Here is a 27,360-nt window from a genome sequence, read left to right on the forward strand (position 1 = left end):
GACCGGCGTAACGCCCGCGCCCATGGTGTAGTCGAGCGCGCTCGGACGGCAGCACGACCTGCAGAAGGATCTGGTAATCTCCACCAGCAACCGCTAAGAACTTTACCGGTTGACTAAAATGTGTATCATACGTTGTACAGAGCTTCAGCGGTCGCTTTGAGGACGGCGTAGTCGTTAAACGTTGCCTATGTGCACATTGATGTCGTCACGGCTACACATCGCGCTGTGTAGGTGTCTTTGTGCCCGGTGATGATGCCACGTCCGATCACATGCGCAAATCATCACCCATTCGTGTGTAATTTAACAAGACAGTGCCCATATCTCGGCGCGGAACACTCAACTCGTTAAAGGAGGAAGCTCCAAGACAACGTGCAGACAGCACCCCGAGCTGGTCAGTGATACGCTGACAACGTGACCAGTCATCTCATGTACACGTAACTGAGCCATTATTTGGTGCTCTCACTTCTATTGTCCACTCAAATTTGATGCCATTCGCTACGACCCTTTACATGCTTTTTGATACAATTATGGCCGAGTTGGCACATCAACCAATTCGACCAGTCACTTCGTTTGTTGTTGCCTGGTCCCAACGGGGCCGCCACGCGATGGGCGGTTCCCGCCGAGGGCGGCTACGAGGGCATCGTGCAGCTCAGCGAAGGTGAGGGTGGCGTCGACTTCTACGCCGTTGAGGTTTGCGACCTGGCCCAGGATGATGAGGCGCTTGCTCGGCGTCAGGAAGTGCCGCAGCACGTCCAGGAATAGCGGCAAGGATCGTTCTGAGGGCCGGTGCGGCGACGGCCCGATGTCGAAGATCTTGTCAAACCTGAAGGTAGTGCATCCCGTAATGCACCAACGTACCACTCGGACGGGGAATCGGAACTGCCGTGCAGCGCTAACCGGCAAGTCTCGCACAGATCGGCCACTGAGGTCGATGGCGCCATGAGCAGCAACTCTTCTATGGCGCGTAGCTCGTGGCCCCTGACGCAGCGTCACTTGTTATGCAGTGCGGCGCCTACCTGTGCGGGACACTGTTCTGCTTGATCGACACGGAGGCATTGAACTTCTCCGGTTGGCGGTCGAGGCTGTTGCCGTACATGGATAATGCGTGCGACACCACGCCGTTTGCGGCCGCCGAACGGCCGGGTAGCCTCCCAACGACGGTGCTGTCCAGCCTCGCCACCTCGCCAGCCGCATCGCCGTCACCGTCGCCATGCGTGAACATTTGCGCAATGTACTTGTCGGACACCTGGCTCACGTAGGCGCTGTACAGGCGCTGCGCGACGGCCATGGACTCCGCACTGCTGAGCGAAAGCAGCCTCAACGTCAGCATGTTCCGGATCACGAGCAGCAGCTTTTCGTAGAACTTCTCGCAGTCCGCGGCCATGCCACTCAGCAGCACGTCGTCGGAAACCGGCACTTCCTCCATAGCGGCCTCCAGCCGGCGACGGGTCAGCCTGTGCAAGGACTCCACTGGCCGCAGGTCGGCGTCGGGATAGACGGTGCGCATGTATTCCAGGATGTCCACACGGCTGCGCGCGATAACCATACACAGGCGCTCATATAGCGAGTTGTACAGCCCCAAGGCGTTGGCGCAGTGCGTGCGGCGCAGGTCGCAAATCTCCGCGAGCGAGAACTCCTCCAACAGCAGCGCGCCCCTGATCCCGCCCAAACTGGCCTACAACGATATATCGGGATGTACACGCGCTATCAACTCACATTCGCGTCGATGACCCGGTCTGAACTCGACAGGTACAGCAACGGGTGCAGCAGGTGGCCGCACCCTACCTGGTGGTTCGACCACGCAGACACGTACAATCCGCGCAGGCACTCGACCGACAGCGAACCGAACTCCGCCTCCAAAATGGGGATGCACTCCATGGAAAGGGCGCACCCTTCATCGTGGGAGTCGTTGCGCAGCAGGTACTCAACGAACAACCACGTCTGGTTGCAGAGGGTGAACCGCGGCAGCTTAGCGACGTTGCACAATCGCACCACCTCCCTCTGGGTTTTGATGGCCTGCACGCCGTTCCCAAGCGCATTTTGGCAGTGCCCCAGCAACGACACTACGGCCACCGGCAGCCAGGCGTACTCCTCGATGCCCGAAATGCCCAGGGTAGCGGCGCGCGCACGAGCTGCGTACGACGCGCACGGCTCGTATTCGTTTCGTATCCACGCCGCAATGCCCATGAACAAAAAGACTTGCAGCGACAGGAGACCCTGGCAGCTTTCTACGCCCGTCACCTCGTCCCGCAGCGACTCGAAAAGATCGGTGCTCACGGCCTCGTGCGCCTTAAGGCAGTGGCACTGCAGCGCCAGCAGTTGCGCTTCCAGTCGCTTGGCACACAACGCGGGCGAGTGCTTAGCCACGTAACTTGCGCACTCCAATGCCGCATCGATGTACCGATGCCGCAGGTACTCGTATCCCATGAGGAGCAGCAGCTTCGACCTTTTGAGGGGGTCCACTTGTAAGAGGCTCTGCGTCAAGCAGAACAGGTTTACTCCCGTGACGGGCTGCTGGTAGTTGACGCACGCAAGGCGTGAGCTGTAAACGCATGCCGGGTCGCACGGGTATCCCACTCCTAAGGTCCTCGCCTCGATCTGCCTGCACAGTCCGTTTTGCCACGAGCTGGTCGCGAGCACTAGATCCGCCAGCACACTGTCCCCGTTCTTGCCGCATAGGCTGGACGCCGCCTTCGTCAATGCCAGCTCGCGTTGCGGGTACACCACGCTGACCCTGGGGAAGAACGCGTCCAGCACACTGTGGTACGACGCGTCCGACACGTGCATTTCTGGTACCTCGTGCGGGGCCCTGTGCTGCCCGAGAATGGGCGGCATGTCCACTGAGCGGAAGTCGGAGGCCGTTATGGGACTGCGATAACTGTGGCCCTCGCTGGGGAAGGGGAGGAGGATGCACAGGTGGTACTCGAGCGCGCTCTTCAGCAGCAAATGCGGGATGACCCGGTACGATATCCCGTCCAACTTCACCAGGTTGAAGTGGCGGGCCACCTCAGGGATGATGCGCTGCGACCAAAATTCGGCAGATTCAGCGTACAGCCCGAAGACGTTGTTCACCAGTTTTAGCATGCGTCTGAGGGCGAATGTGAATCGTGAAACGCCAACACCTACCGCATCAGGGCGTCGCAGCCGATCATGTTGCCGCTGAAGAAGTCCTCCAACTGGGTGTTCCAGAGGTGCTTCATGGCACGCGCCACCATGTCGGCGGCCAGGAGGTTCTTCAAGCCAATGTACACAACGCGCTCGTACGCCATGCCCAAGAAGCGCATGTTGACGCCGTGCGAAGCGAACACCTGGCGCAGGTCCCAGGAGTCGAACAATCCGTTGCAGCGACCGACGGAGTCCTCTAGAACCACGACCAAGTGCTTGAACGCCTCGTAGAACAAGTCCCCCGAATGCACGTCGCTGAATACCGACGCGGATTTCAGGGTGCACTTCAGGCTGCCGTTGTAGGCGAAGCAGAACTCGGGGCGGAAACGCACGGAGTAGAGGGGATCGGGCGTCGCATTGCGTTCCAATATGGGAGGCAGCACCTCGTGGGCCTGCCTGATGTGCAACACGCCATCACAACGCTGCACATTGGCAACTGCGCCATCGCACAGCACGTTGTTGGCGTTGGAGCGCCATTCACCCGAGTCCGAGTCACCTTTCAGTGATGTGCCGCAAATGTCAGAGGCATCGAATGGAACTGGCCACGAACACATGTGTAAGTACGATGAAATGTTCCTGAACGACTCGAAGAGCTCGGACGAGGCAAGAATGCACGACGAAATGTCGGTAGCCAGGACCCCCGTCGGCGCCCTGCAGTCCATAAGCAGTTCAGATACCAGGTCCACCGGTGGCGAATCTTCCAGGGGCACCAGGGGCTCCGCCACAACCCTAATACCCGCGAAGTCCACAATGCACTGCACTGGAATCGCGAACGTGCCATGGGTGCCACGGCTGTATAGAGCCTCGCACAACGCCTGCTTGCCCTTCTGGTCGTTGCAGTACAATTTCTTGGCGACAGTGTACGGAACCGCATTGTCTGCATCTACGGGGCCGACTACAACGGTGTAGACGACGCCGTCGTGCACATACTGCAGGTCTGAACCCAGATAAGGCAACTCATGCATAAACCAACGTACCACAAGCAAACTTTTTCTGGTAAAACTTGTTCACCAGAGGCAAAGTGTCCTCCGTCACTGACATGTAGCCAGGTAAATACACGCTCAAGCCGTGCTGCAAAATAGACAGCACCAATGCCGTTGCCTTGTAGCAAGCGGCGCGGCTAAACCTGCCGAGCTCACTGAACAGCGTGCGTACTGAACCCGTGTCCTTAAACCTACAGCAAAAGCTCATGTTCCGCGTCGCTCCCGAGCAGGTTTAATGACTTGTGCGATTTACTTCTTGGCAAAGCGCTGCGATAAGCCAACTGGATACGTTCGTACCAGTTTGCATTCAACTCAAACCCGGAATCACCGGGCGTCTTCAAGGACGGGCGTACGGGGTGGATAGGGGGAATGTCCCAGCTGTCATACGATGAATGGTATTCATTGGATGACTCGTGGCGCCCGAACATGAAAAATTCGAGTTTGCTTTGCAAGCTGGCCCCTGTGTACATATGACCTACTGAACATGAACAAATCAACCTTCGAAGAGATCCTCCGGATACACATCTTCGTACGCATCTGAGTCCGAATTGCCTGAATGGGCGCCCAGATCCCGCAGCCAGTCCAGGCGGCGGCTTCGGCAGGACCCCGGAGTAGACACACCCTCAAAGGGGTCAGCCGGAAATAGGTTTAAACTGCCGGTCAAACCGACAAGCCCGTTTAATATTTCAATCGAAGTTTCATCCAGAGGGACCTCGCGGTGAGCTGCGGCCTGGGCGACACTGTAAGGATCGAATCCGTAGTCCTTCAACGGATCGGCGAACCGGGAGGCCGACGGATCCATCGGTGTCCCAGCAAATGGACGTTATTACATGTTATATCGTGTATTTGCCGTATATATAGTTGTGAAAATAAAATGTGTAGGGGTCAGAGGCAAATAAGGGTACGCTGCGCGCAGGAAGATGAACGACTCCACCGCTGCCACACCAGACTACATTAGTCGAGTATTAGGTGCCAAATATTAATAAGGGATTATTGCCAAGTTATTCGTTAAGTTAATGGATAGCATAATGTACGGAATAAGCCAAAAATTCGGCTAAGAATTAAACGTAATCAAGCATAAGTGCTTCGGCATCACGGCAAAAAACTGCAATGCGCCACATGACGCAGATATCCTACATCATTTAGATCTCTTCTTCCTCCTCTCCCATTTCTTCCGTTCCCTCGGGTAATTGCTCCTCCTGCGTCAAATCACGGGGTTCCTCCTCTTCAGCAAGCATTTGACCTTCCTCGTGGCCTGACGACACGCCCCTCTCGGGTTCACCTTCCAAATTGAACTCATCACCATTCTCCTGCTCTTCGTTTTCGGCATTCATGCGGGGGGAAGCGGGACGAGACGACAATTCTTCCTCGATGACATCCTCCGGACCATTTTCGGTCTCATCCGTCAGGGAATCCACTTCTTCGCGGCGTTCCTCCTCTATATCAAATTCTTCCTCGTTGCTAGACTCACGATCGGCCTCGTCAGTGGATCTGAACTCATCCTCGCTAGCCTCATTTTCCAATTCAGAACGTTCGTTGTATGTCTCCTCAGCAGTTTCCTGGAAGCTCTCGTCCTCTGGACTTAGGGATGCCGAACGCCTATTTCTTGACCTCGGCACTTCTTCGGCGCCATTTTCTAAAACATTGACGTCTGCTTCTTCTTCTTCTTCCTCCTCCTCTTCCTCTGGTTGACTTTCATTGGAGCTCTCTTCGTCTTCTTCCTCTAGCTTGTCCTCTTCGTCTTCATCTTCACCGCTCTTGCTCTTGTTGTCTTCCTCATCCGATTTCTGAGCAATATCTTCATTGCCCTCCTCGCCACGCTCTCCCTCTTCATCTCCTTTCTTAGCTTCCTCCTCGTCACTGCTTAGTGATTCCTCTTCTTTCTCATCTTCATCCTCTTTGTCTTCATCCTCACCACCTTCGCTTTCGCTTTCATTCTCTTTGGTAACCTCTTCCTGCTGCTCTTCCGTTTCCTCTCCTTCACCAACTGGACCCTGCTCAATAGTTTCTTGTGGTTCCTGGCTTTGAGCTTCACGCCTCCTACGACTTTTAGTGGTACCAATTTCGCTTCCACCCTCAATAGGTTCCTCTTCCGACTCACTATCTGAGGACGGAGATGCCTTTTCTTGCGGAGTAATTACATTCGTCAACTCATTCTCTTTCGTCAAAACCTCTTGTGTTAATTTACCAACAGTGCGCTTTGTGCGACGACGCAGAACCTTCTCACCTGCTTCGGCGCCGTCTACCAAGTACTGGGTGGCGGTTCCGCGGTTCAGGTAGTTGCAAAGCTCATAAGCCAATTGGTGAGTCGGTATTCCAACGGCAGCAGTGTAGCTACCGTCAATCGACTCCACCAAGGTCTCACCCAAACTCGTGTAGTTGCACGAACCAGCCACGCCCTTGTACTCCTCCGTGTCCAAGTACGCTACGATTTGCGCTTCGCTGAGAATCGCAAAGTGGACAATAGTGCGCTCGTAGAAACTGCAAACACGCTTGACACTCTTCTCCCCGTCCTTAACATAAATACTCACTCCGGTAACCATGATGGGATCATACTTCTGATAGGCAAGCAGCTGGTCGTGCGCAGCAGTCCTGTCTATTGGCTTCCCAAAAACAACATCGTTGCACCAGGCGACGGTGTCGGCACCAATAATGAACTTCACCTTACTAAAATCGAAATTGTCAGGGACGGTACCAAATGGGCTGCGCACTTCATTACGGAAAGTTCTGTCTTTTTCATGTTCAACAAAACGTTTGGCGACCATCTCGGCCTTCTTGTCGGCAGTCTTCACGGTATAATCATATGCTGTCTCACCATCTTCCAATTTCAAATTTTCCGCAAAGTTGGACCTCAACATAAGAATGTTTGTAATACCCAAATGTTGGCGCAACACGTATGCACGCAGATCAGACTCGGAAGCCAACAGAATCCAATCATCGCCAGAGCCGCCGAAAAGCTTGGATAACGACATCAAAGTTTTGTCGGCCATTTTAAACAGCAGAAAATATTATAACGAATAAAACTAAACTGTATTAGAACGTAATTACCCTCGACGAAAGGAATAATTCGTGGATCAGCAGGCGTGCACATACCGTCGTAGCACCCGATGTGAACAGCACCACGGAACGCGTATTTAACGTTATGTCGATGAATGCACGCAATAAACGTGTCATAAATGATTAAATGCACACAAAAATGTTGTAACGAAACGACAAAATTAATAACCTGCAAACGAATCCATCACGCTGCAGCAGCTGACAACATATCTGCATTATCATATAAATCCGGTTTCACACAGCAAAATATCATTTGTGACAGTTAATATAATGTAGTATATTGCGATCGATCGTAATAGATTGGTATAATTAGTTGTGCGACACCTCAACCTATGTTCGAGGTAGCGTATGAATACCTCCGTGTCGCATACTAGCTCCGCGAGTCTTCCTAGGTCCGCGGCTAGCTTCTCCGGCGTGAGCATGAGCGCCGCGGGATCCTCGTATATCATCCATAGCAGCGGGGGGATGTACTCGGGGCGCTCGAATACGACTGCCGTGACCTCTTCCGGTTCTGGCGTCTGGTAGGTTCCGTGGAAACGGATGCCCACGATGCGTTGCCGCTTCACGTACGTCGCCTCGCAGTGCGCCCAGTAGTAGTACGCGAACTCCTCGTTACGAGGCACACGACTCACGAAACGCAGCACCTCCGCTGACACGAATGATGCATGTTCAGAATTTCAGCCATTGTAAGCTATGTGGGCAGTAAGTAATGTCACTACAATGCGTATATAGTTTATAAAAGTGTATATTAGTATACTTATCTATCTTCTGGACATCACACACGAGTCTTATCTCGCCCAGCTCACTGGAGATTTGGACGGTACCGTATAGTATTACGACGACACACACCACCGCCTTAACGTTGATTATCTATTTGCGATATTGAGATTTTACGCGAATTTAGTGGTTCTGCCATGCGTAATTAGACAGGAAGGCTGAGTAGCGACCAATGTCCAACTCCTTTGTGACATCCGCAGCCGTATAGCTGCCTAACTAAACTTCGGGTCGTTGTTTTATCGTGAGAAAACCTTTCGTACGCGCAACCAGCCACGGTACCTTGGGAATTTCTTAGTTGGATAGACGCAGAACATTATGACGACTATTATAGAAGCAAGAAGAGCGCCGCCGAGAATGCCGCATAGAAAAAGGCACCACCACTTTTTCGATGAACACTGTTCTGTCTGCTGATCTTCTTGACTCATTGTACTCATCCCCTGCACAGCTTTGGACAACTCCCACAAATGCGGGTAGCAGTTGAATATGCGATACCCATGTTACCGCAGCAAATATATGAACTAATACCTCCTTCTTACTTTGTTTAATGGCAAAAGGCGGTAGTTAACGTCCCAGTTGTGACGTCACATCAATTATCAGCAGCAGTGAGTAGACGTGGTATCCCATCTCAATCTCCTGAGCGAAAGAAATACCAGCAATTATTTTCGTGCCAAATGTAATATTATATCAGGTTTTATAGTGATTCTAAAACGGATCTCCAGTGCTCGCCGTGATGTGCGTCACGCGAGGTCTGGATGTAGGCATATGCGTGATGGATGTAACAAAAGGCATTCACATGTCGGTTGCCGCAATTATGAGTATATAAGTGGTCTGTGTAATTCGATGTTCTGTTCGTTTTCAATAGAACGGCGTGTAAGTCGCTTCCAATGAGGCGAAAACAAATTGCGCTGCTGAAACTAGACGTTAGGAAGCACTCGCGAAGCGTTATGCTTCAACTGCGTGATTGTAAGTCAATATAGCGTCAGTTAACAATGCTACGGTCAATTATCCCAAAAGAGGTCCATTAAAGTTATTAACGGTTTGTAGTATTATTGCCGTCACACCTAAACGGCTTAATACATCAGTATCGCACTGTGCATTTCCCTGCAATGTAGCGGTAGTAAACGATCACTAATGCTGTCGACTGGGGGCTCAATGCTCGAGGCCTGTACTTGCACGTCGCTTGAGATTAACCTGAGACGAGCAGTGGTGGAAGGTGTACTTAACCGCGCCTTAGTAGACATGCTTCGACGGCGATGCACAAATCAAAATGCGCACCAACAAAAACAGTGGAAACACACTCATTGATGACTCACAGATGAGTTACCAAATCCTAGCTATTCATCACCTGGCGTAGTAGTTCTCGATCTGGATGGTAGACAGGACGACACCCTTGGTAGTGACGCAGCGGCACTCCAACAGCGGCGTCTGGCGCAGCTTATCTCTTGGTGTTATCTGGGAACCGTCAAACTTCAGTGTGACAAAGTGATTAGTTCTTGACGCTACCAACGACTTGCTGACATCGCTCAGGTTCTTCACTTCGTCCTCAACGTAAACTTGGTTGAAGCAGTTGGGTGGGTCCATGGCGTACGGTGTTGGGCAGTAGAACGCCGCTTTGCGTGCGGCCCGCAAATCGATCTTGCACCCGATTTCCTGCCCTTCCGCATTGTAGAGTTTGGGTGTCTCGGGCTTGAACAACTCAGCGGACCCGTAGGTAACTCCGCAGCCTTGCCGGTAGGGGTCCGTCATTTCGACTTTAACCTCAACTACGTTCCACATGTATCCTAATGACAACGCCATGGTATTAGAAGTGGGTTGTGCAGATGCGTTTGCTGTCGATGCATCTCCAGGCATAACGGACAACTCCGATGTCTCGGGTGCTTTACCGCAGATGAATGTCATCGGCACATACTTCTTATGCGTTGGATTTTTAGAGATCAGGATTGCTCCCAGAATTGACTTAATTACCAATATACGGGTTTTACCTGCATTCTTATCGCTCTGGTAGCCGACCGAGAATCCACCTGGAGATGCCGCAATTGTATCTGCGTATGCCGATTTTACAACCTCGATACGACCGTCTGTTTCGTTCATCGAATAATAGAATTCTTCAGTTTGGTTCGGCAGCCACGTTGCTGGAATGTTTTTGTCAATTCTAGGGCGAGGGCAATCACACCTTATGTCCCCATACTTAGCTGGGTTTTCCTCAACTCCGCAAGTCATGGCTAATGTCTTACCCGGCTGCAGAGTGGTTGATCTCCGCCGTATGTTGTAGAGCATGAGAGATGTGGGTGGTGCGAATTCATCAGTTGACAAGTCAACCTCACGCCACGGCAGTACTACGTAAGGAACCACTCTATGAGGAGCCTGTGTCCGTATTGCTGTTAAGGTAAACTTTTCGTATTGGTATGACTCTATAACAAGCCTGGACTTTTCATAGCCACGTTGGTCTACACAAGAGCAAGCGTAGCTGACAGGGCTATCGTCGATGTACCGATAAGAAAACAGCTGGAACCCTACAATGTGATGCGGCGTTTCATTTTGCACCGATTCAGGAATTGAAATAATCCTATTCTTCGTGAGATCGTATCCCTTTGACTGGCAATTAGTCGGCAACAGTTCCTCGCCAGGCCTACAGTGGATACCAGTCCAACGAGAGCCCTGATCAATATAGACTTTGCATTCGTGGACATCCCCTATGCCATTACCCATGGATGTCACCGAGCAATTTGTCTCGTTACTCTTGGGAGAAAAGACGGCGTGTGGCCCACGGTCGGAACCAATTATGTTGTACTCATGGGTGAACGCAAAGGCAACATTGACGGTAGCACGTATTTTGTTTTCAATATTCGCATTTCTATGTATGGAAGTCCAATGAAAACCGAACGAGTTTGGTCCACCTAATAACGTCATGGGTTCATCCGGATGGTAAATCAGCTTCACTTCTCCGCTGTTCATTTGCGAAACATCTAACTCTAGGGCGTCGCCAGCGATAGCACTGTGGTATGGTACTTCTTTGTAAATACCAAGGTCATAAACGCTTTCCTCTTGCCTCAGCTTAGTTAAGTCCTTCGGTGCGAAATCGGTTTCGAAAAACTGTCCAGGCTGCGTTTGCGTGAGTGTATCAGGTGGTGATTGCCCGTTTTTATCCACAACAAATTCATTTGCTGAGCTTGCACCTAGAGACTCTTTTGGGAATCTGATGGTCAAGGTGCTGCCCGGATGGAGAACCACGGAGCACCAAGGACCCCGGATGGGATGCGACAGGCTGCGTTCTATCATGCTGGAGATGTCACATACGTAGTCGTTTTTTGAACGTATTTCCATTTTGGCCTTTATTGCGCCCGTTGTAGGATCCGTACACCTGCATTCGCCGCTGAACGATGGTATAGCCAAGTTATTGAAGTATTTCGCCGATACCCACGGTTGATATGAACTGGATATCTCAGCATAACGTGGTCTAGGCACTCTCGTAACGACGCCATCAACCAACAGGTCATACATGCAATTCTTAGGTTCGAGCACTCCTTCGCATACAAACCCGATAGTTGATTGCGACATAGGATTCACTACACAAGAACGTGTGCCGGTGACGGGGTCTACAGTCACCTCATTATCCGGAGCGAATAGTCTCGAGGGGCGGCTCCCACAGCCTTGAAAAGGTAGATTGACGCGTCCTCTGTTCATGTATACTACACCCAGGCCCTTGCCTATCTTTGCTATTTCTTGAACTAATGGAGTTTGTGCATCCCAAGGAATTTCACTCTTTTTCGTAGAACTGAAAAGATAGATTTGACGCTGTAACTCTTCGCTCAAAACCAGATCTTTCGGGCCACAGATAAACATGAAACGATTGTCGGTAAACACAATCCTATTTGATCCTCCCATTGTGAACACCATCTGCGTTTGCTGGCGATAATATTCCATCCATAGGAATGTTTCCCTTCCTTCAATGAGCACCACATCCGAAAGTGGTACGGAACGAAGTTTCTCATTTTCACCGACGTACGTATAGATTTCATTTCCATTACCCGACGGTGGTTGAGGATGCCAAACGTACCTGGTGCCGCCGACATGGCTTGGGCATATCTCACGTCCGTTATGGGAGACCTGCAGATCCTTGTGGCACGCGACGAACGCATTACTACTCAATGATCTAGTTGTCACAGTTAAATCAAAACCAAACGCGGCAATAAGCGCAACGTAATGTAGCCATATGGCTCCGACCGCGCAGACCGCTCTCATGGCGCTGAAGTTGGCCATGGTGATGTATTTTGGGTTATACGCTTAACAAAGACGAGCATGAACTGTGCACATTTGTTACACCGATCTTGTGGATTTGGTAAAAAAATTTCCACAAAATATAATTGCTTGTGACATGGAAACGCACCCAATAATGCCCCCGGCCATGAGCAGGCAGCACCCTATTGAGGAATTTTCGTAAGCAATTTTCAGCGCTAGCGTGGCAACTAAGCGAGCCGATATCACAGCGATACATTATCGCTGCATGACTATACTTTTATCTGCACTACAAAATTACATTCAACTATTGCCGCTTTTCGTGCTTCCAGTGGGTCCACCTCCCCGGACGCTGTAGGCGCGAACTCTCTACGAAGTATAGTCTCGTACTGCTGAGAAACTTATGGAAAAAGTTGTTAAAGCCGCATTCGGCGGCAATAAGTTGTAGCGAGAATGGTCACTCGGCATCATGCCTCATTATCAACATGGCGTAGGCGTGGGACCGTCAGTTGGAGATGAACTGACACCGACAAATGCCTTTAGTCCGCTTTATACCCTAAATACCATCCGCCCCATTCATTTTATCCATTAATTTACGCTCTTTTTGGGGAGTACCGGTTCGTTCAGTTGGCGTAGGTTCCAGCCTACTTAGTCGCAGCGTCTCCTTTTACTTCCTCATCGACGGTGTTTTCCACTTCACATTCTAGGTCATCGTCCTCGAAGAACTCTTCGTCCTCGCCCTCTATCACGAAGCCAGTCAAGTAACGGCACAGATTCCTGGACACCTTTTGAGCGGGCATGCCAACCGACGTGGTATAGCTGCCGTCCATCCACTCAATTAGGGACTCGGCGAACCCGGTAATCCTGCACGACCCTGCGGTGCCTACAAACTCATTCGTCCGTAGGTACGCCTCGATATCCTCGGGCGTCATGCGCTGGAAGCGGAGCACGGTGCTTTCGTAGAAGGAAAAGATGGGCTCGTCGTGGCCTTTTTCGCGTGCGTACGCGCTCACACCGGTAATCATCTCGGGGTAGGCATTCTGGTACGCAGTGAACTGCTTACGCGCCTCGTCAATGTTGGCGGGCTTCTCGAAGATCTCGCCGGCGCACGAGCACACAGTGTCGGCGCCGATAACGAACCTGACCTTGCTGATGTCGAATCCCGTCGGCACGCTCCCGAACGGATTTTTGAGGTCTTCCAGCACTGCCTTGACCTCTTCGGGCGTTGAGGCGCCAAATACGCGCTGGGCAACGGCGCGAGCCTTGCCGTCAGCGGTTGCGCGAGCGTAGTCTCCCACGTCCTCGAATTCCGACTTGTCCAAATCCTCCGCGAAGCCGGAGGTGAGCAACAGCAGGTTTTGAATGTTGAGGTGCTGACGCAACACGTGGGCGCGGATAGTCGCGGAAGTTGCCAACACAACCCAGTCCCTGTCCGGGTTGCTGAACTGGTCGCCCAGCGACAAGATGGAGGTAAAACTCATGATTATATATACAATATTCTGATCACTACTTCGTGTTCGTATACGGGTATAGTACGTGGTAGAATTTCTGCAGCCAGCTGGAATCTTCGTTGAGGAAGTGCAGGTAACACGCTCCGGAATCCACACCACTACGGGCGACACCACGCGTGAACGACGACGCTAGCGGCTTCCGATGGCATATGCCCAGCGCGATCATTCCCTGTATCACTAATTTCACCTCGCAGAGGTCGAGGATCACCAGTTTCTCCCACACCTGAACGAATGTCTAAAACACACACACACACACAAACCTCAACCACGGTCTGCCCGGGAACGGTCTTCAAAAGGGAAGCTATGCGTAGCATCAGAAATGACACCAACACCCGGTTCAAATGCCCGTCTAGCGATACGAAGCTGCACAGTGGCGACTTCAACCTATGTTCGAGGTAGCGTATGAATACCTCCGTGTCGCATACTAGCTCCGCGAGCCTTCCTAGGTCCGCGGCGAGCTTCTCCGGCGTGAGCATGAGCGCCGCGGGATCCTCGTATATCATCCATAGCAGCGGGGGGATGTACTCGGGGCGCTCGAATACGACTGCCGTGACCTCTTCCGGTTCTGGCGTCTGGTAGGTTCCGTGGAAACGGATGCCCACGATGCGTTGCCGCTTCACGTACGTCGCCTCGCAGTGCGCCCAGTAGTAGTACGCGAACTCCTCGTTACGAGGCACACGGCTCACGAAACGCAGCACCTCCGCTGTTGCCACTAGCACCTCGAAGGCCGCACGCAGCAACGTCGTGCTCTGCTTATTGATCACCACAGGCTCATCCTTGAATACGACATCGTACAGCAAAGCAAACTTGGCGAACAAATCCGACTCTAAGATACCATAACTCTCGGTGACCTGCACCATGCACACCACACGGTACACCCCAGTCTCCAAGTATAACAAGCGATCCTCCAACTCCAACACTGGAGTGCCGTACAGCGACCGAATCATGCGCACCAGCAGGTCGGACAACAGTCCTAATGACGGTGTCGCTGCTATCGGTTTTGGCGCTGGCTTCGGAGCCATCTGGCCCGGTGCTCCGAATGTAGGCTGGGGGAAATAGGCGTATATTGGCAGCGCGCCCTTGTAACCCTTACTATACGTTTGACCCGTGTAACGTGGAGCTGCACCTGCAGCGCGATTACCCTGCTGGCTGCTACGAGCATCCGCAAACAGAGCTTTCTCGACAACTGGCACCAAGGTGAACGAACGCCCAGCCCACCAGCCACGGTCGCGGTCCGTAGAATATTCGAAGTTGCATAGCGGATATCGGCAGCTGATGCGGCTGCCGAATAACCGCGACGAGCAGCTGATGGGACTCAGCACTTCCGAAATCCGACCACCACAGACAATTTCACGATTGCGCTCCAGTTCATAGGCAAAGTTCTCGTTATGAGCACGCGTTTTGGGCCCAGATTTGTTGACCCTGGGGAGTTGCGGCATAGGACACGGCGCACACAGGCCAACCGTCACCGATACGACCGTCGGCACGTTGGGCGTGCAATCGCGGAGGTGCCTGGATATACCGCCATCATTCAACCGCTCATACGATACCTTTACTCGCTTAGCCACAGGCGGCTCTTCCACGTCTTCGGGCCCCCATAAAGGCAGGAAGGAGAGATTCCCGTTCACAAAGTGATTCATCATGCTGTAAATGTCATGCATGCTCAACTCATCCGATGGACGCATGAAACCGGGGGTGAACGCAGGTGATATAGACGCTCCCAATTCGCTTCCGGGGATCTGATGCCTTTCGCTGTCACTGGCTGCTATAGCCGAGGCAGCCAAACTGCCCCGGTACATGACGATGTGCGAATCCAACAAGTTGTAATTGAATTCATACTCCGAGTACTTCCCGAACAATCGCCCCTTCGCGAAGGTGCTCAGCTTGAAGTACGTGTACATGTTGGTGCTCTCCTTGGTGTTCACCACCCACCCCTTCTCGCACCACTGACGCAGAATGTTACGGCCGCGGCGGAAGTCAGGCTCCGACTTCAAAAACCACGGGCGCATACACATGATGGGGCTGAAGAGCAGGCTCTTCAGGTGGCACTTGAGGTGGTCGTATGCCGTGCTTTCGTTGGTCAAAATGCGGTACATGTGGCTGTGGTGCTTGAGCGAGATGTACACGTCACTCGAACACAATTGGCGCATACGCCGGAGCATGCGGGGACTCAATAGCGACTTGCCGATGATGTACTCGAACACATAACGACACGCCGCTGCATTGAACTTGCCATCGAACATGAGCGACAGAAACGTCCAAATGCGGTCCAACGGCTGCGGCTCAGTCGTTTCAAGCTCGACATCCGAGTCACCGGATAATTCAGATTCTTCCGGGTCTGAATCGGACACATCGCTGATGGTCGATTTCGAGTCTATCGAGTCTACCTTGGGAAGGTCATCCTCACTTCGCATAACATTCTTGTACTCGAGCGCTTTAGCATAGAGCTCTCCAAGTTCCGCGGGGTCGGTGTCGCCATCGTTGAACTTCCTGCGCCATTCTTTATCATACGGTGTGATTGATCCTGCGGGAGCTGCCTCTGCTGAATTGGTGACCTGGTCGCTTCCTGGCGGCCCCGCTGCAATTCGGTGGCGCTTACGATGAGCCGATTCGGACCGCATGGCGGTGATCATCTTCTGACGAAGCGCTCCCCATGTAACCGGGGAGCAGAATGATTGGTTTTTGGAGTCCTTCAGCTTCCCGTAGAACATCGCGTTACACATGCGCTCGGCCAAAACAAATTTGGCTAACCAGACGCACTCATCGTCCACGCTCATATTCTTCGCGTAAATCACAGCGGACTTCGGGACGCCAATGTGCGCGGACTGAACCCCGATGTTCCGTATACGGTGCGACAGATGCTTGTAGAGATGGTCGTGGGAGACGTTGTAGTTCTGGCAGACCAGGTCCATCAAGTAGTCCGGCATGTACATGACCTTGGCCAGCTTGCGATAATCCAACCCGTGAAAGGTCAGGCGGAGCCAGCTGGTGATGGTGCCGTCGATGTGGCTGTGATACACGTTTCTGAAGAAGGCCGACCGCTTCCACTGCTTCGGGTTGAAGAGGGCTTGTATGGGCATGTGATCAGGGACTTCCCTCCCCTCCTGCGAAGAGTAAGCTTCGACCTCAGCCCGCAAAGCTTCCCAAAATCCGTCGGCTTCCTTGAACATGTTGAATCTAGCCACGACTTGGGTTTCGTCTTCGAGGCTGCGCAGCGCCACGTTACGGCAGACCTCCCACTCTAGGGTGCACTCAGGCACGACGTTGTCGTTAGGACGTTCAACTGGCGTCGCTATGACCCTCACTAGCCCGATACCGGACAGAATAGCCAACAGCCTGCGCAGCAATTGAATGGCTGCACGGCCCCCGGAATTCAGGTACAAGGCGTTGTACAGGTCGTCATCCAGATGGACGCGTAAGATGTTGCCCTCAAGCAGATCATACACGTTCCGCAACGGGTAACCGCAGCCAATCACCTGCAGGTAGAGGTCTATTGGCATGTTCTGCAGCGCCTGAGTCGCTGTGAATTTCCTGCCGTCGCCCGCAAAATCCAACAAATAGCTGTGCAAGCACTTCACCCGCGTCACAATTGGCCGGATGAAACCGTTGGTAGTCTGTATGCTAGCGCTGAAGGCCCGCCTGGGTTTGTTTTCAGTCTCCCGAGCGCGCTTCATGGTCACGGCAATATCCTTCACCAGCGTGGTCGGCATCAAATGCATGGGCCCCGTAGTGAACTCCGGAGCGGGATTCACTGCATCCTTGGGGGGCGCCGGCAAAGAATCTGGGCTCTTGAAGGACTCGTTAATGCGATAGCGTAGGTGCGCCGTGAGCGTGGATTTGATCTGGCGCCTTTTCGTTATCTCGTTGTTCACCAACTGGAACGCCTTGAAGGCGTTCAACCGACGCGAGTCGTACAGCACCACCAGCGAGTATGACACACCCTTCAGCTCGTGACCTTGCGTCAAACAGATATGCGGTCGGTTCTCTTGCACGTATTTGCCCACGCGCAAAACTGTCTTGCGGTCGACCGTCTTCCCGGTATGGGGTTCCATGTCACCGTACATCACGGAGATGTTGTTGCAGGAGGTCGCTTGGAAGTCCTCCACGTAGTCCGATAACAGCACCATGCGTCTGCGGAATATCGCCGTGTTTACATGTTTCGGCAGGTTGCATTCTGTGCCGAACAGCGCCTTGAAACGCTCCTCGTACGCCGCTTCGTTAGGGTACAGCGAGCGCTCACTCGTGAGCCAAACGCAGTAGCGCTTGTTCATAGGTTCCAACTCGGGCACTACAGTGCTTGAGTTTGGTGCGCTGGTAGTTTCGGGTGCGTCCTCCCTCACACCGGTGGCTGCGCCAGGCCCACTTGGAGTCGGTTGCGGCGGCACGACATGCGCATCATCGTCTGCATTAATCCTCACCCCTCCAATTGTGTGAGGCTTCCTTTGCCTTTTAGCAGGGCGTGACTCCTCGTTCGACTGCTCAGCTGTCGCCGCAGAAGCAGCGGTCGTCTGTGCCTTTCCCTTAGCAGTAGCGGATTGGGCCTGATTGGCTCTGACCTCAATCGCTTCGCCGCCTGGAATGGAGTAAATGTGCATCAACAATTTGCCGTCTCGCGCGATCACCTTCGACAGAACATTGGCCGCCGCAAGGCTAGACAACGTTTTTGTCACCACCTTGTACGGCAATGACATATAGGGCTTCACGTCGTTCACAGATGCGCCTCCCTTGTGGCAGCGCACCAGGTAATACACCCACTCTTTCAGGTTGTGCCCAAAAAACAAGTGCGGCGATTGGTAGAAGGTAACGGCTAGCGCGGGATCAGGTTCAGGTTGAGGGTCATCGGCAGCGGCAGCGGCGTCGGGGGCTACTGCAGGTCTTGGAGCGCCCATGTTGACCACACGCAACTTGGACCCCGGAGCTGGCAGGTGCTCCAACGATTCCGGAAGCTCGGCTGCATTGCCGTAGGGAATCACGCACCGCTCGAACGTGTTCGACTGTGGGCACCACGCAAATACGCGGGTTATCTTGCACTTCGACTCCAAAAGACGTCGGAAAAACACAAAGCTTTTCTTAATCGTGCGGTCGTTGACGTTGGGATTGGCCCAGGGAAGTTTCTCCGTCAGCATCGCGTAGTACGCGTCCCTCCACTCGTCCTCCAGTATTATCTGGTTGTCACTCTCGTGGAGCACCTTCAGCATGCGCTCATCGAGTGCCTCGGTTGGGCGGTTGAAGCAAAGCTCCCGCACCAGCGGCGGCAAGCGGCCCACAGCAAAGTACCGGTAGTGGAACCACAACACGGATTGGTGGGAGGAGGTGAGTTCTGCTTTATCTTCGAAGCCATCATCGGGCCGCCCAGAGATACGGGGATTCAGCTCCTCCATTTGCTCTTTCACCAGCTGCCTGGACACACAATCGTTCGGCACAGTTGCGCGGCAGATCACCCCCGCCCTGGACATGTGCAGCAAGTGGGTGAAAAGGTCACGCGGTGCAATCTTCAAGTCACTCGCCAATTCGTGCTGCCAGTACCCTGAATCACAGTACATTCCACACGTCGTACCACTGCTCACCTTTGTATCTGTGCGACGCTATGGCCATCACGATGCGAAATCGGTCGGCACTCTTGACAAGGGACTCCAACAACAGCAGGTTCATCTTTTTCATACGCATAGTGTTGGAGCAGAACATACGACTGCTGTCGACAAACCGCATAAACCGAGCGTGATGGGATGCGACGCCTGCCGTGGAGCCCGCCGCATTGCTCGTTTCATATCCTTGGAGGTCATATTGGCCATCGCGAAGTGCCTGCGCCCCTGACTTGCGTATTTGGGTCGCATAAGCAATCATATCCGGGTCGCTTTTGTCGGTGATGACCAACACATCGCGGTTGTTGCAGAGCGTTACCCACAGCTCAACCTGAGCCACGTCAGAACAACTAGAAAAACGGTACCTTTGCCGCAGGGCTCAGCTCGGGCTCCTCCTGCTCGAACAGAACGCCTGCAAGGACATCGATGAACTGAACGGGGTTAGGTTGTGACGCCAGATACTCCAAACAGGAGTCGACTACGTCAAACGACGTCATGGCGTTCGGCGGCGACGGAAGTTGGCAGCGTTATAAACGCTAACAGGGAGTATAAAATGTTCACATTTTAGTGCTCAAATTGCCAGCACGAAGAATCCACGTGCTGCGGAGCTGGTGGAATTGCGATTCGCTATAGACATCGCACCTGCAACGCGCGATGTGCGACACGCGGAGTGGAAGTATCAGGAAATAGCTACACTAGAGCTACGGAAACCTCGCCAAGCATATTAAAACGGACAAAGCGTATCAAATCCTTTCGAAATATCATGTTTGAGGGGTCATGTGTCGACGCACATGAACCACATCAGAAAGTGCATACCGATTACCTTATAGACCTAACTGAAGGTTCTCAATAAAGCAGATGCTGTTAAGTGGGTTGACTTGTCTAGCTGATGTCAATAGTTGTCCACTACTACGCCCGAATTCGTGTATTGGTAAACGACGTTGGGAGCTGATGGCGGCGTCCTCCTCTGCCACGGGTTGCCGGGGGACACGCCTGGGCTGTGGCAGCCGTTGGCGCTAGCGTACGTTGCGGCGGAGCACACGGTGCCATTTGGTTGGTCAGCGCAGTGATGGCATACGTGGATGGCTATGCTCGGCGGGGATGCTCCGGTGCCACCACATGAAGGCTTCGTGCACGTGCAGTCGCACTCATAAGAGTCAGACGTCGGACTGCACACTTCGCTCTCGCAGCATTGAGCATATTGCTGAACTCGGCCCGATCTGCAGCGTGGCGGTGTTGCCACCCTGTTGTCGCAACCGTAGTCCCGAGTGATCACGCTGCGGACCTCGTTAGCACAGCACTTAGCGGCAGCCGAACGCTCGCAGCTGCAGTCTTCATTAGAACTCGTTTCGGAGGCGTAGCAAGTGTCATCGCTGTCCGAATCCACGTTGACATACTCTTCGTACATGTGGTCCATTCGGAAGGGGCTTGACGCAGGCGTTCGGCGAGGCGACCTCGTGGTCAAGTGCTCGCGGCATGTGTCACGAGACTCAACCACGCGACCAGTAGCGGGTTGCGCGCATGGCCGGGATTTAGGCACAACAACGCCACGAAAAGTGCAATATATTCGTTCGCCTCTCGCGAGCCTGTTGAAGGCCGTCTTCGGGTTTTCACCAGCGTCGCTTATTTCGGCGCGCTTCCTTTCGACCTTCGGTGGGCAGTGAGATGCTGCGCTACGGTTGGACACTGAATCGGTTAAAGACGACGACGATTCACTTCTCCGCAGCTTCGTAGGGGATTTAGCCTTCCCCTTGGCTGCTGCCCTCCTTTGCCGAGAAACAGATGAAGAAACATCCGACGATGACGCTTCATAGAGGCTTCCGCGGCCCTCAGAACGCTTAGGATGCCACGGGGGCCGGGGACGCATGTACACCAAGGAATTGGAGTTGTTCCCGCTGACGGACCGCCCTGCCACAAGGGGCCCACCGACGCGAGAGTTTGAGCTGCGCGACCTGGACAACATTTCGTCAACTGACCAGTTTGGCGCCGCATCCGACATTTGCTGCTTGATCCTAGGGGTGACGTATTGGCATACAGAACTCCGCCGTGAAGGGGGCGCGTAGTTATCCTTGTACGCATGTGACTCGGGAGCACGTGAACGACTAGGTGTTTTACGAACGGACAGATTTGTTTGGTTTGATATTCCATTTGCTTTGGGGCTTTGCTTCGTTTGCGACGCGTTAGGAGAAGCGTCGGATCCGTCATTGTAGCGTGATGCCTTCCTGCACCCGATGAACTTGGCACGAATGGTCACCTTGCGCTGAGGGCTCATGGGTGGAAGCGTCTCAACAGATGCCCTCAAAGGCAACCTATCAGCATTTGTAGGCGTAGTTGGTTGGCTTTTGGATCCCTTGGCGCGAGTGCTCATCATGGTCTGTACAATCTTCGAGGTCGCCGCGCGGCCGGTATCGAGGTCCACAGTAGTTATCGTGTACGGACTTAACTTTACGCAGATTCGCGGTGCATCAGGACCCTTCAATGGGATTTCGAGCGTTATGGGACGCTCCGCTATCTCGTCAGAATAAACCGAACAATTCTCACCCCCCGATGTAAAGGCGTTGTCCGAGCCCCCAGATTTGTCAGAGTTTACCGTTATCAAGCTTTCCACGTGATCCGGCGGATACACGATATCTTCGTCACCGCCACTAGCAGCGGAATAACTTGCCGTGGCTTCAGCCGCCCACAACCGATCGGAAAACGAATTTCTTCTGACCTCCTCGACGGAGGCTGCACTGCTATCCTTCGAATCGGCGTAATCACACAAGGCTGCGATGCCGATCGGTTCAGCGCTCTTTAGAGGCAGAGGAGATTCAGCAGTCGTCGGTTCAACACCCATGGATTTTTCGCTATCATGCGATGCCGAACTGTCCACAGCCTCCAGTGTCGGGACCGCGCCCCGGAAAATTATTTCGTACTTCAAATCGCAAGCTTCACAACGGCGGTACCGGTATGATTGTATTTCCGGCAGGAGAGAACGATCGAGGTTGCTCAGCTGGGTTATCAAGCACCTTTCACTACCGCACGAGCACTCCCGACGCTTAACTGGGAGGTTATCCTTTAAGTCACCCGTGCTCATCTGCGCTGGCGCTCAAAAATCAACTCGAGCGCAAATAAAGACGGCACAGATTTATAAATGCTGTTAATATGCAACCGATGATCAAATTAATTGACGCACTACGCATAGGTTGCACCGGCGTGTCGGAAACACCGCAGTGGAATTATTTGTTAATTAGATCTGATGAGGAGGGCACTGCATTCCGTGGCACGTATCCGTTACACATGAAGCCGTGAAGGTTGAAATGCAGAGTACGAGCGCAAAAGAGTGGAGCATGTGAAACGCCCATGCTCGGGGAGGACAATCGGAGTCTCCACAAGACAGCAGTGAATGGTGTATAAAAATTAAACTCACGCCAAACTCTGTCCACGTAACGTCTGGGGGCCCTAAAACGAGCAACAGCCTCCGTCTTATCCCCTTCACTCTATCATCAAAATGGAGTAAGTGCCGCAGAACTCACCTGTGGGCACAACCCGATCCGGCGAAGACACACTGCCACAAGTTGATGAAACACGCACACTTTCGTCCGCTACAAATAATACAAACGCACGAAAAGACTGGCTGATGATTTGTGATTCGCAAATCACGACGGTGGTAACATTGGCGATTTATTGTCCGGTGCTGGGTTACTGTAGAGCAACGCCGAGCACACCGGCGCTACCCAACACCAGATAGTGATAATATACAGACTATTGAGATTTAAAAGTCTCATGCCATGCTATCTACATGGTAATGCAGAGGAAATGTCCCCAACGCTTTCAGCAACGCATTACACAAATAACATATACATGCGCCATCAACACTGCGAATGAGCAGCTCACCTTAACCCGGCACCGCTGCGCGAACGCCAACCAGGCTATCATATGGGCTCACATGCACAGAACCGTTCAAGTTAACAGCTCAGCAATCTCTAAATTAGCTACTAAAATTAAGGCATGTATAATCGGGGGAGTCCCTTATATCAAAGCAATAAAAGGTGTACACGTTAATACGCCCTGCAATGAACAGGCAGTCTCCCCATCACAACAACTGCTAATTCACCGAGATGCACCAAGCGATATTAATCGCCTAAACACGAGAAGGTCTAAAGCAGCGTGCAGAGTGATAAAATCATGGGCGTCTACACAATCTGTCTAGCATGCGAAGATTAACGCATGTGACGCCAAAAAAGAAGTCCGTTAAACCGCGTCCAGAATACGACTCAACAGATTCCAATAGGGGTGTTTAGACCCGCTCGGCTGAATCGGTATAGTGGACGAAATCGTCCTCCACAAAACCTGCTCTACCTATCAAAATCACAATCGCCTCAAAAACTCATAAGATGGCTATTCACTGGGGAAGCGCCTTCTTGCCAGCCTTTTTCGCCTTCTTTCCACCCTTCTTGCCACCTTTATTGGCTCCCTTCTTTCCACCTTTCTTTCCACCTTTCTTGCCACCCTTCTTGCCACCTTTCTTGCCAGCGCCTACAGCCTTAACGGCATTCACCTCATTGGCAGACTCTTGAGCAATTATAGTTTCTTCTACAGAATTCACCAGCTCATTCTCATAGGACGGCTCAGCTTCGAAGGCTGGCACAGCTTCAATGTCAACGGATTCTTCAGCAACTATGGGCTCCTCCACGCCTTCGCCAGCTTCATCTTCAGGAATCAAAGACTGCTCACCTTCACCTTCAACAGATGGCTCAGCCTCGGGGATCATGGATTGCTCGCCTTCACCTTCAAAGGATGTTTCATCTTCAGGAATCAAAGACTGCTCACCTTCACCGTCAAAGGTTGGTTCAGCTTCAGGGATCAAGGACTGCTCACCTTCACCGTCAAAGGTTGGTTCAGCTTCAGGATCCTCAGGCTGCATACATTCACCTTCAAAGGTTGGTGCGACTGCTCCGGATTGACTAGGCAATCCATAGAAAGCCCAGAATCCAGAGAAGTCGTAAAGGATGTCCAACACATCCTTGTCCACCTCGCTCACCGCCTCGTACACAAATGGAATACTCATGTGGGGGCGCCTCTGCGAGTCCTCATAACCAACGGCTTTCAACACTTCTGCCAAGCGCTCCCTCAACATCTCACTATTCTGCTTCTTGAATACAGCATCCGTGGCATCCTTCAACGACTTCAGGCCTGCCCACAACATAGGTGCAATACCAACGAATACCGCTGCGCAATCTTCCGGCTTCTCCGAACATGAAGTCTCCCACGTAGCTTCCGAAGTGTAAGCAGACTCGTATTGGTCAGGCATTTTCAGGTGCTTAACCAATTTGTCACAACCATACGCAACACGGCCTATGTACAATCCCATGTTCTCGGGCTGCAATTTTTTGGTCTGCACGATGTTGCAGAAATTGCTCTTTAATCCACGACGGAAGCGTTTGAACCATACTTTTGCTATGTCCCTGGGCTCGTTGAACTTCTTCAACACATCGCCCACAAATGACTGGTTAACAAGCTCCGGTTTCTCCAAAAACATCTTAGTAATAGGCTTCACCTTCTCTAGCGCCGGCACCTCCGTGTAGCCGCTAGGCTTGTCATGAAGAAGGTCGTAAACCGCGCTACCCAGAGCAGTCAAGTTCTTTTCAGCCTCAGTACCCCTCAGGGCCATCAGCCAGTCAATACCCTCCTTGAGGTTGCGGGGGGCCTCAGTCAACGTGTTGAACACCATTTTGAAAAACCAAGTTGAATTGGATATCCAGTATAAGTTATCTAAGACTCGATTTAACTACGAGCCTGTGTGCATACAGCTGTGTCTTAATTACGTATGACCACAACACAAGCGATGTTGCGTTCAAATATATTCGTGTCTAATTGAGTTCCACAAAATCTCAATATGCATCAGATATGCATAAGGTGATGGCAGGTTGCTGACAGATGTTGTGTCTTAGACAGATCCACACAAGTATCTCGGCATGCAATGCGCGAGTCACGGCGGTATGCGAGTTTACGGCAAAATCACGCATTAAAGCTGCGGATCTGAGTCAGAATTTAAGCAAGAGTTGCAGTTTACAATGATACGGTTGCACACAGGTAGTTGGTTGCGGCACATATGGACAATCGCGCAACATGCTTGCTATAAACGTTGTAGTGACGTGGGGAATGCGGACACTTCTCGTGCTGTCCTCCGTAATTAACGTAATTTGCTTATGATCAGTGGGCGCTAGAGTAATGTCTAATGCTGTTGAGCGTATATTGACCGCACGCCACTATATATTCATTCACCTTCCTCACCATTTCTTATGGACGCAACCGCGGTCGTTGTTTTCCGAATCCAGCGCGCTGCCATGGTTGGTATTAGTATCTCTACACGGTCGTATTGTGCGTCTCTGTTTTGCGACCATACGTGGGTCTTAGAATAACTCGCTGACTTGCTCATTGATAGCGCGGCCGCAGATCTGCAGGTGTGTAATCCAGACTTAGTGGCTCATATACTGCGTTTCTGACGGCCTAGCAGGATTCTAAAATTACTAAACTGAATTAAACTTGGAATCCTGAACTGTGAGTGGCTCCATTCCGTCACAACAACTCCGCCGTTGGCTATGCGTTAACTTATCTTTATACAGAGGTTAACGCCGCCGTGCTAGTATATAACTATTTTTGCACCACCTTCGCTCATCAAAAGGTACAAACATGCTCATTACGGCAACGATGCCTCTAAATAGGCATCCAGAATGACTTGTGTTATAACCCAGGATGCAGAGCTCGGTCTCCATGCTACGCTGGGCAACACAGTGTGCGATGTTATAAGCGTACATATCGATTGATGAGCGACTGTTCTAGTTGTTATTGTGACATTAGTACTCTACAACGGCGAGCATGTGTCACTGCTATGAATCTCACACCGGTTAGACTCTTTGGATCATCGACCCACTTGATCCCACATTAGTTTCCCACGTAAATCTATAAATTGACGTGAATGTTCGCCTATATATGTTACATTACCATGTCGTCATTATGTTAACGTGGGAATACGCATTATAAGAGAGAGCGTCATCTCTACCGGCAGTAAGTTGGGCTCCTTATTGAGCTTGCTGTTGTCGAAAGTGAATCTCTGACATCCGATACCCGCTCAATTTCCAACATATTCACCGTTGTAATCGTAGTTAACATTTAACAAATGACTTGAGGTGACTTATCTTACCCATCCCATCAGGCTCTAAGTACTGTGGCTGCGCCCAGCGGCACGTGCGAACCTGCACTTGGCAATGGTTAACATGCGTCACTGTAGCTTTCAGAATCATACAATTATGTGTTATGTGTGCAAATAAGATGCGCATGAAGCCTCACATGGTTCCATTCTTAGTGGTGGGCTAATGTGGTTCGCCAGTACCCAAAAACATAGGCGTGCTGCTTTGGCAGCCACTGATCGCGTGGGAATAACGGAGGAACACCTGTAGTTTGCACCAATATATGCTTTGAAAAGAGAGTAATGATCCGCCGACGTCGACTGAGGATGCCACGCATACTCGGTACCGTCGACATGGCGTGGACATATCACAGTTTCAAACTTCAAGAAATCCGCATACTTGTGGCATATAGCTAGATCATTCTGACCAAGTAGCTGATCTGGCCCCCCGAAGTCACAAACCGAGGCATCAATACCCCTAAGGCAGTACAGACATATTGCGCAAAATATCTCTAGAGGCGTCATATTTCTAAATTTTGCCATGGTTAAGCCTTTTGCGTCATACAATCAATAAAGATTAACCTACATAGAAACACATGATACCAAAAGATGCACGCTATGGATAAATGAAATTAAAGCAGAATTAATACTCTGTGGTTTTGTCGGGAAGTGAGGGCAACTTAAAATTTCATCGCCGTAGCTGGCGTCCAGGTTGCAAAGGAATTTTCACCCACGGCTGCAACTGGAATATTCATCGACGCTTATTGGTTGGATCACAGACTCCATGTGTCAATACACTGGTGAAACCACCCTTGCTATAATGACACTACAATCAGACTCAGAAGGGCCGCTCTTTAACTGAACATAAGCTTCTGCCC

At 51.9% G+C, this 27,360-nt stretch overlaps 9 protein-coding genes across 9 annotated transcripts; all 9 read right to left on the reverse strand.

Annotated features, from left to right (window-relative positions):
- Window positions 1–561: 561 nt before the first annotated feature.
- Window positions 562–4,950, reverse strand: BBBOND_0305930 (hypothetical protein, conserved; the record flags this gene model as incomplete). Its single annotated transcript, XM_012913421.1, has 8 exons — window positions 562–823; window positions 859–978; window positions 1,017–1,675; window positions 1,717–3,088; window positions 3,127–4,102; window positions 4,143–4,303; window positions 4,344–4,608; window positions 4,647–4,950. 8 exons carry the CDS (start codon window positions 4,948–4,950, stop codon window positions 562–564), a joined length of 4,119 nt encoding a protein of 1,372 aa, XP_012768875.1.
- Window positions 4,951–5,290: 340 nt separating this feature from the next.
- Window positions 5,291–7,138, reverse strand: BBBOND_0305940 (hypothetical protein; the record flags this gene model as incomplete). The annotated part of the gene is made up of 1 exon (XM_012913422.1): window positions 5,291–7,138. One exon carries the CDS (start codon window positions 7,136–7,138, stop codon window positions 5,291–5,293), a length of 1,848 nt encoding a protein of 615 aa, XP_012768876.1.
- Window positions 7,139–9,323: 2,185 nt separating this feature from the next.
- On the reverse strand, window positions 9,324–12,242 carry BBBOND_0305950 (hypothetical protein; the record flags this gene model as incomplete). The annotated part of the gene is made up of 1 exon (XM_012913423.1): window positions 9,324–12,242. One exon carries the CDS (start codon window positions 12,240–12,242, stop codon window positions 9,324–9,326), a length of 2,919 nt encoding a protein of 972 aa, XP_012768877.1.
- A 620-nt stretch (window positions 12,243–12,862) lies between these two features.
- BBBOND_0305960 (Maf-like protein family protein, putative) lies at window positions 12,863–13,699 on the reverse strand (the record flags this gene model as incomplete). The annotated part of the gene is made up of 1 exon (XM_012913424.1): window positions 12,863–13,699. One exon carries the CDS (start codon window positions 13,697–13,699, stop codon window positions 12,863–12,865), a length of 837 nt encoding a protein of 278 aa, XP_012768878.1.
- Window positions 13,700–13,724: 25 nt separating this feature from the next.
- Window positions 13,725–19,110, reverse strand: BBBOND_0305970 (hypothetical protein, conserved; the record flags this gene model as incomplete). Its single annotated transcript, XM_012913425.1, has 2 exons — window positions 13,725–13,952; window positions 13,990–19,110. The coding sequence occupies 2 exons, from the start codon at window positions 19,108–19,110 to the stop codon at window positions 13,725–13,727; spliced, it is 5,349 nt and encodes a 1,782-aa protein (XP_012768879.1).
- A 151-nt stretch (window positions 19,111–19,261) lies between these two features.
- Window positions 19,262–19,808, reverse strand: BBBOND_0305980 (hypothetical protein, conserved; the record flags this gene model as incomplete). Its single annotated transcript, XM_012913426.1, has 2 exons — window positions 19,262–19,642; window positions 19,677–19,808. The coding sequence occupies 2 exons, from the start codon at window positions 19,806–19,808 to the stop codon at window positions 19,262–19,264; spliced, it is 513 nt and encodes a 170-aa protein (XP_012768880.1).
- A 395-nt stretch (window positions 19,809–20,203) lies between these two features.
- BBBOND_0305990 (hypothetical protein, conserved) lies at window positions 20,204–22,387 on the reverse strand (the record flags this gene model as incomplete). The annotated part of the gene is made up of 1 exon (XM_012913427.1): window positions 20,204–22,387. The coding sequence occupies one exon, from the start codon at window positions 22,385–22,387 to the stop codon at window positions 20,204–20,206; it is 2,184 nt and encodes a 727-aa protein (XP_012768881.1).
- Window positions 22,388–23,695: 1,308 nt separating this feature from the next.
- BBBOND_0306000 (hypothetical protein) lies at window positions 23,696–25,024 on the reverse strand (the record flags this gene model as incomplete). Its single annotated transcript, XM_012913428.1, has 1 exon — window positions 23,696–25,024. One exon carries the CDS (start codon window positions 25,022–25,024, stop codon window positions 23,696–23,698), a length of 1,329 nt encoding a protein of 442 aa, XP_012768882.1.
- A 1,284-nt stretch (window positions 25,025–26,308) lies between these two features.
- On the reverse strand, window positions 26,309–27,025 carry BBBOND_0306010 (hypothetical protein; the record flags this gene model as incomplete). The annotated part of the gene is made up of 2 exons (XM_012913429.1): window positions 26,309–26,407; window positions 26,738–27,025. 2 exons carry the CDS (start codon window positions 27,023–27,025, stop codon window positions 26,309–26,311), a joined length of 387 nt encoding a protein of 128 aa, XP_012768883.1.
- Between the last annotated feature and the right edge of the window lie 335 nt (window positions 27,026–27,360).

This window comes from Babesia bigemina, assembly GCF_000981445.1.
Source record: "Babesia bigemina genome assembly Bbig001, chromosome : III".
NCBI classification, from domain to species: Eukaryota; Apicomplexa; class Aconoidasida; order Piroplasmida; family Babesiidae; genus Babesia; species Babesia bigemina.